Genomic DNA, 18,226 nt, shown 5'->3' on the forward strand with positions numbered 1-18,226 from the left:
AGGACCTCTTCTCTGAAGTGTTTTCTTTATGTTTTTTTTTCCCCCCTATATACTGTTCGGTCACTGTTGTCTTCCCCTGAAGATGCCCACTCCAGGTGTCAGCAGCCATCAGCCCAGCTAAAGCTCCTGGGGTCAGCAGGCAGCCCCTGGCTGAGACCCTGCAATGAGCAGAGGTGTGTCATCTCTGCAGTACTGCTGAGAGGAGATCCCCGAGCTCCTCACACTCATCATCCTCCTCCCTCCCCTTCGGTGCCTCTGAAACCCAGCTGTGCCCCCACTCCCACTGAGCACCGGAGAGATTTCACAGTGATGTTTCTTTTGTCTCTGCTCCAGGTGTGAGAGCACAGAGGAGTATGATTATGATTACCTCAGCATCAATAAAACCTGGGTCCTCACCCCCAAAGCACAGGAGACGGATGCCACGCAGATCCTCAACTCACTGCTGAAGAACTATGACAACAAGCTGAGGCCTGACATTGGCAGTAAGTGTCCCTGAGCTCTCGTGGGCAGCCTGGCAGTGGGTGGTGACCTAGCCCACGTTTTCCATTAAAAGAATGAGGCTGCTGTAGTTGGGCTTTTTGGTCAGGTGGAGCCACTCTCTTCTCCTTGCTGTATGCCTACACCTCCCCCTAGTCCTTCATAGTGATTCTGGCCCCTCTTACACTTGTTTTATTTTCTTTACAGTCAAACCCACGTTTATTGATGTGGATATCTATGTGAACAGCATTGGGCCTGTGTCTGTCATCCAAATGGTGAGTGGGATTGCTTGCTGTAGGAGGAGAGCACTGCAACTGAGGGCATGGGATGTGGGAGGCAGCTGGCCCTCACTGCTGGCTTGTGTCCTGCCGGTGTCATTACAAGAAAGGCATTGAGGCCCTGGATTGTGACTAAAGAAAGGCAGTGGAGCTGTGAAGGGTCTGGGGCACAAGGGGGATGGCTGAGGAAACTGGGATTATTTAGTCTGGAGAAGAGGAAGATCAGAACAGACCTCACTGTTCTCTACAACTTCCTGAAAGGAGACTGTGCAAGGTGCAGGTTGGCCTCTTCTCCCAGGTAACTGTAATAGCTAATGGCCTCAATTTGTGCCAGGGAAGGTTCAGGTTGGAAAAACTTATTTTCTGGAATAGTGGTGAGGCACTGGAACAAGCTGCCCAGAGAGGTGGTGGAGTCACTGTTCCTGGGGGTATGCAAGAAAAAGTAGATGTGGCACTGAGGAACATGGTTAGTGGGCATGGTGGAGATGGGCTGATGATTGGACCAGTTAGAGGTTTTTTCCAACTTTAACGTTTCTGTGATTCTAAGAGATGGATTTGTTTGATTTCCTTGAGAAGAGGTGCTCTGACTACTATTCCTGGTTAGGAGCAAGGTGAGCTCAGTGATCCTGCCATCCTCACAAGGTTTCTCATCTCCACCAGTCACGTGTGGATGGACATCTCTGCCTGGTGCCTTTTCCTTCCTCCATGGGCACCAGGATGCTTCGGGTGAACTTCACTGCCCTGTCTGATCTCATGTTGTAGTAGCTGAGAGAGGGAGAAACTGTTGCCATGTATGACAAGAAGTTTGGGTGCCCAGGAAGCCTGTGATGCTGGGAGGGGGAAGCAGGAGGGGAAGGCCTCATGTGCAACACTCTGTTTCTGCTGTCTTAGATTATGCCACCATCACTGTGATGGCTTCTGCTCATGGTTCAAGCTTCTGCTGCAATGGGAGCTCTGAAAACACTCAGTAGAGATGCTCCTTGCTCTGCAGAGCCTCCAGGCCATGCACTGGAAAGCAAGTGTTGATTATTTTTCACAGGAAGCTTTCATTATTGTTTTCTCTGTGAAGTCATTTTTCATCTTCTGCTAGACTTTGAAAGACAAGGGGCTATGTGATAGGACAAGGGAGAGAGCCAGGACAGTCTGACACTTTTTCTCTCTCCATGCAGAATGAAGCAGAAATAAGTCCCCTCCCTCTCCCCCAAAAAAAGGAGGTGGGGAAAAAAGAGTTCTCAGGATGGGTACATTTTTGTTTTATTTTCCCAAGTAGAAAATTTTCACTGAGCAATGTCTTCAGGGGATGGAGGAATGGCACTGTAGATATAGGACAAGTTTCAATCCAAAAATCATTTCAAAGCAGCCCTTCCTGTCCTTGTATTTGTGGGTCTGGTCCCTGGAAAAAGAAACACAGCCCATGGTGCCTAACACAGGCTGTATGGCTGCCACCCCTGGCTGCCAGCACACATCTGCTTTGACAAGCCTGAAGGTGTGCCAAGGAAATCAAATCAAGCCATAGTACATTTCCTCATGTTTCCTTCATCTGTTTCCTTTACCTGTTTATAGATCTCTTGGAAACCCCACTCCTCTTGGAGATCTGCGTGACCACAGAGGGAGTGGGGAGCAGAGAGTGGCTCAGAAGAACCCACTCAGAGTTCAGCTCTTCTCCAAAGCAGAGGCGCTAGGCACTATTAGTCTGGTTTCCTAAGAAACAAAGCTTATGCCGTGGTGATGCATATGTGAGAAGTATGTACGTCCATCCCAGTCCTTCAGTAGTTTTCGATCCACTGGGCTAATAGTCTGGCAGCAAATACTGGGGCTTCAGGCATGTTCAATTATTCAGTACATTGTGAAATCAGGCAGATAAAACAGCCGTCTCTGCTGCTCCCTGCCCATCCTTGCCCCTTGAAGGGGTCACAGAACTTCCTCCCAGCAGTGACCAGAGATGTGAAGATACCTCCATATGACATCCCTGATTAGACTTTTTTATGGGCATGTCTCCTGCCCCATCCTCTGAAGTAACTTCTTAAGGGCATCCTTGATTCAAACTTGAGCTTAACCTTCCTTCCTGAGATGCTGGGCTGATCCTAAAGGTCCTGAGGACAGCTAGACTTGTCACCTTGGTTGGCAGCCTTCTGCCATCTGCACTGCTGAATTCTTCTTCTGGATTAGGAGAGAGGCTGCACCCACCTGGAACTTCTGAAGAACAAGAAAAGGACTGTAACAAGGCTGCCACAGTGTCACGGCTGAACTTGGCTGCTTCACCTTTTGTTCTTCCCCCTGATGCAACAAATTAAGTCATTCGGTAGGTAGTGCCGGTCACTGGCAGGCTGGCATCAAATGTATGATCCAGACTGTCTTTACTAGGCATGTACCATTCCCATTTTTTAGAGCTGCTTCGGTAAGGGAAGCTCTGCCTTCTCTCAGCTGTCAGGCCTGTCCCACATACCCAATCGTTCCTTTTTCTTTTTTCCATACACAACTTGACAGAATGGACATTTCCATGGGAAGGGAACCAGAATCTCAGATCTGGATCTCTCCTGAGAACCATGGTGAGATTTCCTTTAGCTGCTCTGCCTGTGCATCTGTGGTGCCTACTGCAGACACAGAGCCTCATGCAAGCTGAAAGGCCTACTGGAAGGGGAAATGTTGCATTGATCTCTTTCAGGTGCATTGCAATGACAGCATCTTGGGTGTAAACATTTCTCTTGCATGAGGCCAGACTGCATAGAAGGTAAACACCTAGTTTTGCCTTAAGAAATACAACACTGTGTCTGTGGCTACTAGCTTAGACCTGTACATCTGAAGGCTGCAGGAGCATCTGATGTGCTAGCAGAGGAGGAAGCTCCAGGAAAACAACGTAGTTTGACTATTGGTGTCCTGTGATCTTCTTCTCACTCCTCACAGGGTTAACCACTCGCTGCTGCCTTCTGCCTGGTGATGCTCTGTCAGTGCTTGGAAGCTGGTCCTGCATAGCTGCTGCTCAACCTCCAAATGATAAATCATGTCAGGATGCAAAACTGATTCCGGTCCTTAAAAATGAATAGGTGATTTGAAAATGTCCTGTGCCGGGTGTGAATTCTGCATCCTTCTCATCAATCACTTGTCATAAATAACATTAACATTCAGGAGTCAGCAGAACAGAGGCAGGTTTGGAAGGGGAAGAAATGTAAAGTGATTTCCTGGTATCTCTTGTAGATCAGAATGGCAGTCTTGTTTCCTATTTAGGTACTTGAGCATTTTTACATTCTCTTCTGTCTGCGAAAAGGACTTTCTAAGCAGTGCCAGCTCCGGGGCAGTCACCAGAAAGAAAGCAAAGAGATGGTTAGATAATACCAATAGGGTTTAGGAGCTTGTGACCTACAGAAGGATACAACCCTACAACAGAGTAGGGCTGAGATGAAAAGGTTTGAGGATAAGCCATTTCTATCAGGACCCATTCTCCATTTGCTGAGTGGGGTGGGATTTCCAAAGGGGTACACGTGGCTTCTCTTCCCCTGAACCTGTTGTGTTTGAGGCACCTGGGCTTCCCAGGGTATTGAGAAGATGCCTTTGGGGAAAGGCACATGGCTGTGAGCTCTTCCAGTGCCGCCTGCTGCCGCTGGGTGCCAGCCAGCAGCACCTCAAGCCAAATGAGTTATCACCCACAGTGCTTAGCTTTCTAGGCTGTGCCACAGATTTGGATGCCCAATTAGATTCTCATTAACGCAGACGGTGTTAGGTGTCCTTGGCATGTCACTAAGCCTGGTGCAAAAACCTGCTTTGCTTTTTTTAAGTCTATTTGCAGGCAGAGATGCCAGGAGGGCTGTGGTACTTGGGGATGTAAGGATGGGACTTTGGGTTCAAATTTGTCACTGACTGGTTGTTTGCTGAAGGTATTTACTCCTGGTTTTGTTTAGTAATGGCATTATCTCTATAGATTATGGCTTTAACTGGTGTCAAGGGCACCTAGAGCTCTGGATCACCTTCCTTTAGGGATGCTTAACACTCAGGAAATGTTTCTGTGGAAATAAAGCATTTGAAAAAGGTTGGAGCTGAGTGCCTTTCAGTCCTGAGTATGCCCATGAAGTGTCCGTGAGGGTCAGCATGGGTGGGACCAAAAAACTGCTTCTGTTCCCAGCTTGACAATGGAAAAATTCCTGCTCTCCGGTTTCTCCCAGAGGTCTGAGTTACGACATACTTTCTCTTTCTTGAGCAAAACCAAGTGTGAGGCTCAAGGACTTTACGTAGAGAACATGGTGCACTGCAGCAGCCTCCTGACCAAGCCGTGGGACGTGTGCTTCTCAGCCAGGGGCTTGCCTTGGTGTCTTCAGGTGCTCAGGCTTAGAGGTAGTGAAGGTAGAGTTAGTTCTGGTGGTGGAGAGACTCCTCTGTAGTGCATGTAAGGGTGTTAAAAGCAGAGAAGATGCCCCTGTGTGTGCAATTCTGTAGCCAAACGTGATAAAAGACCACGTTGGTCTTAATGATACCAAAGACAAAAAGAGCAAAAAGAGGCTCTGCCATTCACCAGGATTACCAGATTCTGCTGCTCCTGAAGTGTGTGTGATTTCCATGGGGTAGCACTGAGCTCCTGCCTCCACTATTGCAGCAAATTATTTTCTTACCTCCCCCACTGAGGGGGAGACTGGTACCCGAGGAGGCTGATATGTCCAAATGCACGTGTTGAATATTCTCTTCCTCCCCTCTTTAGGAAGGAGAAGCTACGCACGATTAAATTCATAATGCTGTGCCTGGCTGCAGTAGTTACCATGCAACACGCTAACGAAATTGAGGATGAAGAACATATTTTCCCGTGTCTAGAGTATTGCAGAATAGATTTAATAGATTTGCATGTATGATGCATTTGTGAAACCCTGGGAAGAAGGGAGGAGGGGTGGGGGAAGAACAGGGGAAATGTTTATTCGTTATCAGATGATGAATAATTAATTTACAAACGTTGTCTTGTTAACTATAAATTAAATCCTCATTTGACACACTTTATAATTTAAAAGTATAAGCACAGCATGAATGAAGAGAACTCCCCACTGACTCCTTTCATGAAACCCCGAGGAGCCGGAAGGGAAGGTCGGGCTGCCACAGCTAAAGCTGACATGGGGCAGCGGAGAGGAGGGGAGTGCAGCCCTGGGGGGCCGGGGCTCTTTGTCCCCATCTTTGGGTGCTCAGTGGGGTTTTCTGCATGGGGCGGGGAGGGAGGGGCTGCCCTCATTGCTTCCTCCCTGCTTGGAGCTGCAGGTGGTTGAGAGGCTGAAGTGTGGTTCTTGGAGCAAAATCCCCACTATGCCACTGTGTGCGGTGAGTTGGCAGCTGTTTGTGATTGGCTGAGCTGTCCCAGCAGTAAGGGCAAAGATCTCCAAGAGGTGAGCTGGGTTCTACTGGGCTAAGCCTCACTGAGAGCCCTCTGGCATTCAGTGGCATCTTGCTCTGAAGTGGAGATGCATCCTGAGGAGTGAGCTGGTTTGTGGGAAGGCAGCAAGCATGGAAGCCACTGTGGGAAGCCCTGAGTGACAGCTCTGGTGTCAGGCTGCAAGGCTCGGGTTAATATCTTCATTTCTTCTTAATAGACGGGGAAAGCGAGACCGGTAATAATTGTCTGGCTCTGAGGAACACTTAAGTCTTGATTATACTTAGCTTCAGCTGCTTTGGAATAAGTAGGAAGGAAATGAAATGAAAATGGCTCTCTTTTTAAGATGCTTGAATGTTGTGCTCTGGAGCGCAAGATAAGCCTATAGGTAAAGGGAATCTGTTACCTCCCCCTCCTTCCCTGATAATACTCCAGCAGTTGCACAGCTCTTCTCAACTGAAAAGACTTAAACACGCTTCACAAATCATCTGTTTAGGAGGCAACATCCCAGACGCACCGACGGCTGGGGTGGATTGCAGTGTCCACAGCGCGCAGCAGCGATCTGCCAGGGACTGTGTGCGGCTCTTGGCCTGCCTGGTGCGCAGCATAGGAAACGTTCGTGTAATGAGCAAGTTCAGGTTTTGGTCCCCGATAAAGATCTATGCTGTAGAAATGTAAAGTGCTGGGAAATGAGTATGAAGGGTCCTGGTGCTTTTTCTGGCCATTGGTTTCCACGCCTGAGTGACGGCTCGGCACAGCTCCTCACTGGGGCTGGCGGTGCGTTTATAACAGCTCCACAAATACTCATTTGCTCAGAGCGCTCCTATCTCTCAACTCCTTGGCATTCAAAATCGGCCGCCTGAGCTTGGCCCTGTGTGCCCAAGCATTAGGAGAGGGAGTGTTCCCCACGTAGCCGCTCATGTTCCCATGGTGGTGCAGTTGGACAGGATAGGCAGAGAAGGGCATCAGCCCTCCTGGAGCCAACGTTTGTCATTGTCTTAAGAAAAAATCCATGAGGCCGCTGAGGAATAGCAGCAGTCGTGTGTTACATGTGGGACAAATCATGAGCTGCACAGAAGGTCTAATGAAGTAAATGACTTACTTCCACCCTGAACGTATCCCAAGAGCTTCACAAGTTTCAGGGACTGCTCCCAAACCAGATAACGGCTGATTTATTCACTATGAATAATTCAACCAGCTCCATTTATTATCTAGAACATACACTAATCCCCTCCAGATATCTTCTGTGTGACATCCATGTTGGCATTTTATTTATAGGCTGTTTATTGTGCAGAAAACACGGGGAGTTTGTTATCAGCAAAGATGAACAAAAAGATGGGGGTTTGCCTCTAAAAAAAAAAAAAAAATTTGGAGCTCAATAAAAGATGAAAAGCTGGATTCAGGAGAGGAAAAGTGCTGTTTTTTTGGAGGCATTTCAGAGAGCAAAGCCCCAGAGTTAACTGACATCCCCAGTCAGATGCTAAATGGGGATGGTGCACCTGTTAGTGTCAGTATGGTGCTCAGGAAGCTTGCAGATCTCGGGCAGTGTTAAGTCAGCATTTTATAATTCATGGACTACCCTGAGTTGGAAGGGACCCTTAAGGATTACTGAGCACAACTCCTGGATCCTCACAGGATCCACTCAAAAATCAGACCTAAAGCAAGTAATTAAGAAAGTGGCTTCTGTAAATTCTTTCACAGATCTGTTTTCTGACCTTCTGCTGGCAGATATGGCTCAATTCTGCATTTATTTTGTGCCAGCTGTTGGAGAAAGCTCCCATTTCATCATCCAATCTTAATGCAGGGTTTGGTAGCCCAGAGCCCTCGCAGGTAGGGAAGGATATTTACTGTGGTGAGCCGAGGTGCTTGTGTTGTAACGTGCAATTCCTCACCCTTAACCAGAGAAAACCTTTCTAACATAGTTCATGGCCACAGAAGCTGCATCTAGGCCTCCCTTTCCAAGGGTCTCCACCAGCACCAGAGCTCCTGTTGTTAACAGGCTCTAACAACAGCTTTCCAAAAGCAGGGAGCTCGCCTTGCTCTGGTTGGGGTAGCCAGACTGCAGCGACATCCCTGAGTGATCTCAGTCAGTAGGAGCTTTGCCCTCTGCCAGAGCATCAGAAGAGGCTTTGCTGGGGTGCACAGGTGTGGAAGTAGCTTGGATCAATGAGGAGTAGGAATTCTGCCTGGATGTGCCTGGGAGATGCAGGCTTGGAGCAGCCACACAGCTGCAGCTCATTGAGAGGAGTGCGGATGCGGCTGTCTTCATCACAAACCCATCAGCTAATGGAGCTGCTCTTCAGGTACCCAGAGGCTGACATCTCAGCACAGACATGGATTTGTGGCCAGGCCAGGAAGCATGTGTTTGACTCTAGTACTAATCTGTGCTCTGAACCTCATTAAATTGATTCTTCCAAGTCAAAGGGAAAGCACTGTTGTGTCAAATTTGAAAGATATAGGCTCTGAGCTGTACCAATAGTTGTCACTTGATGGGCTGAATTATTTTTAAGGCAGTTGATTTATCTGAGCTGAAGGTTTTAGATCTCCTCGCAGGAGAGTTCAGGATATTTAAGGTGCATGAGAGGAAAGTCAGTGTGGTGGTAGAGGCCGGGGTTTGTGATCTGGGGTTCACAGCCAGCACTGGGGGTGCAGCTCTTGCTCCTTCCTCCCATCTTAGTTGAGACAAACAGACAAAATTCTTCAGCATTCTGAGGGCAAATGGGTTGAGGAACAACCAAAACATTTACATGCGGTGTCATGAGAATGCTTTGATTTGCTTTTCATATGGTGATAAATTCTGCGCTATAACTAAAGCATCAGAATGAGGACTGGGAAATAGAAGTTGAAATGAAATGAATCAGATAAGGATAAAGCAAAATATTTTGTTAGCTTACTGATGGAAAAAAAGTTTCTAAGTGAAATGATGTGGTTGCAGTAATTCACTTTAGATTTTGACGCTTTTCGTTTATTTTCAGAAAAGTTTTTCGGTAGATATTGGTTCTATTTATTTCCTGCACCCTCAGATGAAGCCATCCTACCATCTCCCTTAAAGGCTGGCGTGAAATCTGCCTGCAGTAAGTGTGCAGTGAAATGGCACGCTTCTCCAAATTCAGCAGCCGCGGGGGACCACAGGCAATATGCATCACAAACCTCTCCGTGCCTTGATGCTAAACGCTGAATACTTGGTCTGTTACATGCCAGTAGAGGTGCTGGGAGATGGAGACAGAGCTTATGGTGTTAGGGCAGGGTTGCTCACCCTGGCTTCATGTGATGAGGCTGTCAGTGAGGGGCTGCTGTATAATCACGCATGACACAAAGTGCATGTGAGCAGGCCTGAGCCTCCACATGGGGCTGTGGCAACACTCCGCTTCTCTCTGCCTCCCCCCATGCATGTCTTGGGTGCCTGAGTCTTCAGCCTTTTGTGCTGGTGGGAGATGTGTTAGGGTCACAAGTGAGGAGGTAGGTAGGCCTTTGCAGCCATACAGCTGTATTTCATACAGCAGTCCAGCCTTTCCCAGAGCTGCTTTGCTTTGCTGCAGCCATTTCACAGTCGTGATGCTGAGACAGGTCCCAGTAATGCCAAATATAACAGCTCCTCAAACTCTGGAGAAATCACACTGTGGGCACAGGAGTGAGCTTGGTCAGCAGCCTTGGGCATACGCTGGTGGCGTGGAGCTGATGGTAGTTGGGGACATTTTATTTCCATCTTCATACAAAGAGAGCTTTGTTGTGAGGGTTCTGTGGTTGCTCTCTGGCCTGCAGTTAGCTGGAAATGGTTTAGCCATCTGATGATCTCAAATGGCAGGTGGCAGTGGCGGCTCGCAGGCAGGTGCACGGGGTATGTGTGAGCCAAAACACAGGGGTGGGGGAAAGGGAACACCTTGTGGCTGGGAACAGGGGAGGTCGGAGCAAGTATGCTATGAACACAGTAAGCCTTGTTTCTGACACTTTCTCTTGAATCTGCTTCTACAGGAGCTGGGGTGAGTTTTGGAAGGGGAGTATGCATAGAACAGAACCTATGCAGAACAAAAATAGGGCTCTGGTTTTTGAGGAAAAGAGTCGTTTGCAGCAACCAGATGCTATGGGGAGTAAGAAGCCTGGAGCAGCAGAGCTGCAGGTCCTGCTTGCCCAGTGGCTGATGTCCTGGCTTCCAAATGTTAGTCACACCTGGCTGAAATGTGGCTGTGTTGCTGGAGAGTCACTTGGCCTGATGTCCCTTCTGTAACTGTGATCCAGCTTGCTTTGCCCTTGAATATTCAGCAATTGATACAGAAATTGTCCTTCTGTAACCTGATTCCTTTGTCTCAGCTGCTTCTCTCAGCCTGTGCTCCCTTAAAATCACATTAGGCTGGGCTGTGATTTTATGGTAGCTTGAAAAGAAGAACTGAGAAAGGAAAAACAACATGAAGCGGGGAGAAGGAGCTAAATTGAGGAACTGGCAGGGCCAGGAGAGAAAGCTGGCAAACACAGCAAGGGGCATGAGAAACAAGATGAAACAGGTTTCCTTGAAAGAGTCATTGGAGCAGAGTACGCTTGTTCTTTATCTAGGACCAGGAGAGAACAGTGTCAGGAGTGACGATTTCTGCAGAGGGCACAAAACCCTCCCACTCCACATAAGCAGAACTTCCTCAGATTCTCAGATTTTCTTCCTTTCTTCTTTTCTTTTTCTTTTTCTTTTTCTTTTTCTTTTTCTTTTTCTTTTTCTTTTTCTTTTTCTTTTTCTTTTTCTTTTTCTTTTTCTTTTTCTTTTTCTTTTTCTTTTTCTTTTTCTTTTTCTTTTTCTTTTCTTTTTTTAATTTTAAGTGTGTATTTTTCCTTGGAGTTGAGGTTTAGAAAGGGATTTTTACATGCAAACACTGTTTTTCCTTCTGGCCAGCACATATTTTTCTTTACAATGGACAGCAACCCAGGGACATGGTGCAGGAGGTGCACTGTGCCCTCTGAGACCTGTTTTGGTGAGAGGACAGTGTAGCATCTGCATCTGGGACATAGGCCTGTCTCTTAGGTGTCATCCTGGCTCACTGATTCTTGGAGAGCTGAGCCATGTTGCCCACCCAGGGCTTTTTCCTCATGAGGCTTTATGCTGTGAATGTAACAGTTATGGATATGGTTTAGTGGTGGACTTGGTAGTGTTAGATTGATGGTTGGATTAATCTTAAAGGTCTTTTCCAAATTAAATGCTTCTATGAGTTCTCATGTGGGGCAGCCCTGGAAAGTCTGCTGGCCTATCGCACATTGTGATTTATCCCCTGGTCACAGCACAGCTCCCATGGTTGGTGGTTAGCATCGCTTTTCCAGGACATCCTGCCTGCATGCTGCATGAAAAGATGGTTTGGTTTGAGAGCTTGAGTTTTTGTTTGGAGCAAGTAGGTCAGTCAGAGGAGAGCATAGTTCAGAGAAACTTGTAGTGCACTCTCTGCTCCACATACTCTGTCCCTAAACTCCTGCAGTTGGCCATAGTAGGAGTCTGTTGGGACAAGAAGACACTGCCTGACATCATTTATCCATTCTTATCCTCTCTGGTTTTGCACACTACTGTGACATGCTATGCAATTTCTGTACTGGGAGGATGCTTCCAGCTCTGATCCACATAGAAAGCAAAGCTCTCATGGCTTCCTTTCTCTGCCACCCTTTCCTTGCCATCTTGACCTCAAATCACAGCTTCTGTAGCAATTTCTCCATCATTAAGTCTGGAGTGGGAGGGATTTTCTTTATTCTCTTTGCATGAGAATTAGCATTCAGCTGAGATCATTAGGCATCTTTCAGTCCATAGAGAGAGACAGTCTCTGCCCTGGAGAGCGTACGCCTTACTCGATGAAGCAAAGTCCCACAAGAAGGTAGCAAGGGGGTGGGAAATGATGTGATGCTTGAATAGGGCCACTATATTTGAAGCTGTTTCTGTTTGTGGAGGTGTATGGGCAGGGTAGCGATGCCTTCTTGATGAGGCAGAGAAGCAGAGTCATGAGCTACAGACTGAAGGGCGAGCAGAGAGGGATAAGGAAAGGAGGTGAATGAAAGCAGAGTGCTGAAACCACTATAGAGGTCTACAGTTTGCAGCGAACTATTTGGCCTTTGTAAGATTCTCAGCTCCCCCTAAGTAGTGCAGAAAGAACTGGGTGTGAGAATCAGAGCCTAAGTCTCAGAGACAGTGCTGAATTTGATACCTCCCAGTCTATTGGGTGAACCAGCCTACGTTGAGGTCTGGTAAAAAAAAAAAATAAAAATAAAAATAAAAAAATAGTGGTGCTGCTGTACCAAAAGTCCCTTCTGCATGAGCTGTCAGGTTGGAGGCGGAGGGATACACCCAGTTGGTGAGCCCTACACCCAGCAGGATGCTTGATTTAGTGCTTTGAAACAATACAGCTACATGCTTAATGTTATTTATTAGCCATCTGATGGACTTTCCCACTTTCCTTCGTTTCATCTGTGGGCCATCTCCCTGCAGCAGGACACAGCTCTTGTTCCTGCCTCGGCTTTTGTGGGAGGCAGAGCTGGGGCAAGGAGCAGGTTCAAGCAGGAGGAACAGACCATATTCCAGGCAATGAGAGCCTTGGAAATGTCCCCATGAGGAGACGTCCCTTTCCAAGGATGTTCTGGACTGCACTCCCTGGGAGGGGATTAAATGACTGCCCACCTCACTTTGCAGGGGGCTGCAGCAGCTACTTCTGCAGTCCTGGGCAGTTTCAGACTGCCCATAGTGGTGCTTCATTTTAATTGCAGTGAGTGGCATGGGAACGGGAGGTGCAATTAAAGGAATTCCAGCATCTCATCTGAATCTTACCAGGCTGTCCTGGGATAGCAGCCTTGTTGAGTTAATTGCATACAGTGAGAAGGCTCACCTTTTAGCCCTTTCAAAGGAAATCTCATCAAACACCCTATCAGCTTAAAGGACAAATAAAGAAGAGCACCTGCCCGAAGTGCTAAGTATTCTTTTACCATTATCTTATGAGGTTCTGTCCTCACCTTGTCTCTCCTGACACCTGTTTTCTTCTTCTGGCTCAGAGTTGCTGTAAGACCAACGTCATGCATTCAGAGGTAAGGTTTGATATGCAAACAACACTTCATGTGTGGCTTTGCTTTGCAAGCAACCCAGGCAATTCCTAGAGACCACAGTAACTGGGCTGCTTCCCTGCTTGGCTCTGAATGTGTTTACACATCATTTTCCACCCAGGCCATGCCCTGTCCTGAGGGTGATGTGAATACAAACTGAAAGGAGGCAGCTTCTTCCCTGTGGTGCTTTGCATAGTACTTCATTAAGTGTTCTGGATCTTCCTCTTTATCAATTCTGTCCCATCTGTATATAGCATCCCATTCCTCTGCCTTTTCAATAATAGCCTCGTCGGGGACAGTGCAGACAGACCGTGCTTCTATAAACCAGAGTCTGGCTGATGTCATGTCTCGACTCAAGGACTTTCCTTGATCCTTTGGGTAATGACTGTTAATCAGATGCTACAAAACACACATCTGGGTCACGTGCCCTTGAAGTTCACAGTGACAGATTTCTGTGTACTGGGTTACATTCCCATAAACAGAGGAGCAGGTACAACGAAAATCATCACATGTCTTGGAGGTTTCACATGAGATAACATACTGAAGGACAGTATGTGGCATTACAAGAGAATAACTCAGACTGAAGGGTTTAGGGGAAAGAAGCAGTCCGGGCTTGTTGGTGGGTATAAAAGCCTGCTTTTCCTGGTCAGCAGAGTTACTCAAAAGCAGGATGGCTAGCATTCAAACACGCTCAAATCACTCTGTGCCAGCAAACCAGTTAATTTTTATGGCCTAGAGTGGTCCACAGCTGGGGACCTGGAAGTTACCAGAACTATAGCTGCCTATTTTGGAATCTGTAACTCTATTTGTCATCCTCACCATTGTTGCCAGTTTTATGTGAAGGAAGCTTTGACAGGGAATTGCACTACAGGAAAGATATCTCAAAGTTTAGGTCTCTTTTTGTGCAGCTGGGACTGAGCACTGTGTCCCTGCTTGCACATGCATGGAAGCAGGCATGATTAGAAGTGTGTGGGAGCTGGCAGGCAGAGATCTCAGGAGGCAGTGCTTGGTGTTGAAAGCCCTGTCTGGTTCTATCTGCAGAGACTGCAAAGGTGAGCAAGCCATGACTGGGGAGTTTGCAATCGACAGCACAGCGTGTACAGCATGACTTGTTTAAAGGCACCTGACAAGAGCGTAGGACATGGTGATGGTTTTTAACAGCGAGATTGTATTATAAAAAGAATGCTGTCTCAACTGAGATTCCCCGGGCAGAGGCAAAAGACATTCAGACAAGGACGGCACTGCAGAAGTGAAACAGATGGGAAGTTCAGTGTGTCACCTTGAAAACGCAGACCATTGGAGCTCTGTTCCTGTTGTCCTTGAGAGTTCCCCCAGTCACTCCAGCATGATGGCCAGAGAGTTCTCTGGGATGTGATTTGGAGAGGAGGATCTTGCAAACATAATGGAATTCATATTCTCCTCCTTTTGCTCTTTGTGTTGGGAAGACAAAACTGAGTCTCCTTTCACTTTGAGGTTTGCGCAGTTCTGTTGCACTGGAGGTTTATTCCTTCCTTTCCATCACACCCTGCATTTAGGAGCAGCACCAGAGCAGGGAAATGGGGGCATTCAGAGCAAAGTGGTCATTACTGTGGGTCAGTGACAGAACTAGGGGAATCCTGGCACTGCCCAACCTCTGGCAGGCATCAGCCAATGCTGTTAGTAGAAGTACACTCTGCTGCCTTTTAACAGTGCTTACACATCATTCTAGAAGGATGTTTCTGCTCACGGTCTCGGTGGACAAGAAATTCTGCATCAGATTTGAAGGTTATTCTGAAATAAGGTTATTTTATTTAGCTATCAAAGCAAGGAGAGCTTCTCTAGACCTTTCGTGTGCTCCCCCCAATGGGAAGCTGACTGCAGGGAGCAGCTCAGGTGTTGTCAGATCTGTTTGCAGGCAGGGAGGGACGCGTGGGATGCTGTGGAGAGGGAAATGCTCGCCTGCACAAGGCTGTGTGGGTGGGGAGTTGCTCAATGCAGCTAGATCTGAAGGAGAAGCTTCCTAGCGTGAGCTGCACCCACCAGGCCTTGAAAGAAATATACCCCATTCCTGGGTCTCCTCCAATATCTCCTTAGATTTTACTGAGTTGTGCAGCATCCCAAAGGGTGTGCCTGAAATAGTCGCTTTGTTTAGCTCTATGATGAAGTGACAGTGTGGACCCAGCAAATTCATGTCAGCCCACCTGAAATGCTAGCCATGCTTCCCAGGCAAGCAGGTTGCTTTGTTGTGCTGCACAAGGGATGTGCTTGGAGACGCAGAGGGAACTGGGTGCCACAAATAGAGAAAAATATCAGAGCAATAAAAGCTAGAATGAGCCTAGCTAGGGTATTAATTCCTCATCCCAGTTATTATTTTGGATTTCTCCAAAGTCTCTCTCCAGTAGAGGAAAATGAAAGAACCTGTTTCTTGGTCTCCGTCTCCTCTATTTGGAAATTTCTTGTTGCTATTGAATGCAAAGAAAAAAGAAAAAAAAACAAACACCAAAAATCCCCACATGCCTTCAGAAAACTGAATTTGCAAAATAGTAATAATAATGATGAATCTTTAAATCTTTAACTTCATCCTAATTTAGGAAGGCTTATTTTCAGCTTGTGGCTTTGCTTTTCTCTTCGGCATCTGTCAGAAACCTGAGCTCTAAATAAAACAGAGGAAGAGTCTCATAGATGAATACAGAGGGACAGGTGCCAATACAGGTGTCAGTTTGCAAATTACACAACACAAGGATCTCCTGGCAGTGCACAACTGTGTTTATCTGGTGCACAAGGTAACCTGAAAATGCAAAATGTGGATTTCAGGTTGTGTCGTGCTAACCCTGTGAGTTTAAGCTGCTAGTCTGAAATTGGGCAGCCCTACCTTGTATTAGCTCTGGCTATGTGTTCCACAGGGTGGAACTTAATTTCGATTAGAGCTCCTGGGGTCAAATCCAACTGGAAATACTGGCTGATTCCACATGTGTGCACAGAGGTGAGAGAGGAGGCACAGGAAGGAGCTAACTGGGGCCAACTGTGTGGCTCGTCTGCTGATGGGGGTGCACAATAGCCAGCAGGTCATTCTGGAAGGCTGACCAGATCCAAGCTCCCACAGGCAGCAGTGCTGATGCTGCAGGGTGTTCCTTGGTTTTAGATAAACGCATGTGATGGTATGTAAGTGTTCCGGTGTATTTCAGTCTTTGCTCTACTGATAGATTACTTTATTATTTTATGACTGAAGTTTGGTGTAAGATTGCATTCACGTCAAAATGTGTGTGCTACTCCACATGTGATCCAAATGGCACAGCCCAACTCTTAGAGTGAGACCTCTTTTTTCTCTAGTTCCTTCTGGTGAAAAATCCTAAAAAGCCCATGCTGTTACAGAGAAGTTAACAACCTCCATGTGCCGCACAGCACAGCAGATGGTACCGTAATGTTGGAGGCGTTTTTTACAATAACCTTTTTTCACATGGGAAATTGAGGTGTAGAGAAGTCTCCTTCTGATGCTTGAGAATGAATCAGTGGCAGAGAGAAAACGCACGGGTGCAGGAGTTCGAGAAACAGCACTTCCTTAAGTTTTAGGGGCTGAGCTCATCCTGCTGCCAGGTCCCCTGGAGAGCAGCAGGTTGTTTTCTGGGAGTCCAGCTCCATGGAATGGTTCTCACTGAAACACAGTGGTGTGAGTCTTCTGAGGTAGGATCCATGGAAAGAAAAAGTGTCACTCCACACTATTTTTGTTGCTCAGTGCTGGTGCTTTGGGCAGCTTTGCAGCCAGTCATGTAAGTGATAGTCTCCTGATGAGAAGTGAAGCACAAGGTCAGAAGGTCCTTGTGGAGCCACAGAGCATTCCCTTCACAAATACTTCCTTGGAGAAAGGAGGAATGTGAAAAGCGCAATATCAAAAGGATCAGAGGACTGGCCATCCAGAAAAGGCAGTGAATTATTCATAGTAATAGCCAGAATTACTGGTGAGATGCCCAAATGCCAGATTTATACATTTCTGTAGAAATCTTACCTCCGAAAATTCTGAATGAAAATACATTTGTAAATACCAGCGTATCCCAGTGGGCTCCCCATCTGAAGGCAAGGGACCTACCTCAGCTATTGAGCGATTCCTCATGAATAAGAGCCACTGAAATTAGATCAAACTACAAGACAGTGACAATAACAGCTCTGATTTTTCAGGAGAGCTGAATGACTTGTATGCTACACTTTTTGCAAAGGCTGTCAACGGCACAAGAGGAGCTCTTTAATGCTGATCCCTTCTGAAAGCCTGGGCTTGACAGCAAGTGCTAAACCCCTGGGATGTCTGACCCTCAGCTCTACTAAACTTTAGCATTGGTTGTCCTAGACCTGAATAATGAACTTCACAGCAGGTCCTCTGACCTGAGCAGCCAACCCTATGTTGAGATGTCCCAGCATTTTCCAGTTAAGTGGTAGAACTGATGGGTGGCATCTAACCTAGATAGATCATTGCTTTTTTGTTGTTTTTGCTTTCTCCTGTACCTATTCTTGAGGGGGAGCAATGTAAGCTTGTAGTGACTCAAACAGGACTTTCAGAAGTTTGGGATAAATGTCAAGTGTTGTGTTATTTTGGCCCCAGCATCTGGCAAGGAAAAGAAAATGGCCCCAAGGAATGTTGGTTTTTTGGGCTTTCACTCCCGTCTTGTCTGTGCTGTGCTAGTGCTTCTTTGCCTGCCTGTGATCTCTATCTCACTGTTTCACAGCATAAGCCATGCCTCCATCACCACATACCCCACTTCCTAGCAGTACCCGTTGTGATTCTGAGCATTCCGATGCTGGAGGAGTCTTTCCCCACCACCTGTGTTCAGGCAGTGGGCATGCTTGTGCACCTGGCTTTGAGGACTGCTGTTGTCCAAGCTATGTGACTCTGGAAGGGAACACTGTGCCTCCTCGTGTCTGTTTTGAGTCATCTGTGGAGGCAATGCCATCACTTTTAACTTGCTTTAGCTTAACGTGCAGCATCTGTTTTTATTTAGAGCTATTTTAGGACCTCATTTTCATTACCTTGGCTCATCCCCTTGTCTAACCAGGGTGAAGGATCAGCCTAGAGAGTGAATTGACCACCTGATGGCAAATGCTCTTTTTTCACAAT

General features: G+C 47.0%; 1 protein-coding gene across 1 annotated transcript in view; it reads left to right on the plus strand.

The window, feature by feature from the left end:
* Positions 1-328: 328 nt before the first annotated feature.
* The window catches only part of LOC100543628 (gamma-aminobutyric acid receptor subunit gamma-4), a gene marked incomplete at its 5' end in the record, with an annotated part of 30,726 nt that continues 12,828 nt past the window's right edge, over positions 329-18,226 (plus strand). Inside the window, 2 exons of the mRNA XM_031554727.1 lie at positions 329-482; positions 685-752. Of these exons, the coding sequence (XP_031410587.1) occupies positions 329-482; positions 685-752 (222 nt within the window). The remainder of the gene's footprint in view (positions 483-684; positions 753-18,226) is intronic.

The sequence above is a fragment of the Meleagris gallopavo genome, chromosome 9 (genome assembly GCF_000146605.3).
Source record: "Meleagris gallopavo isolate NT-WF06-2002-E0010 breed Aviagen turkey brand Nicholas breeding stock chromosome 9, Turkey_5.1, whole genome shotgun sequence".
NCBI classification, from domain to species: Eukaryota; Metazoa; Chordata; class Aves; order Galliformes; family Phasianidae; genus Meleagris; species Meleagris gallopavo.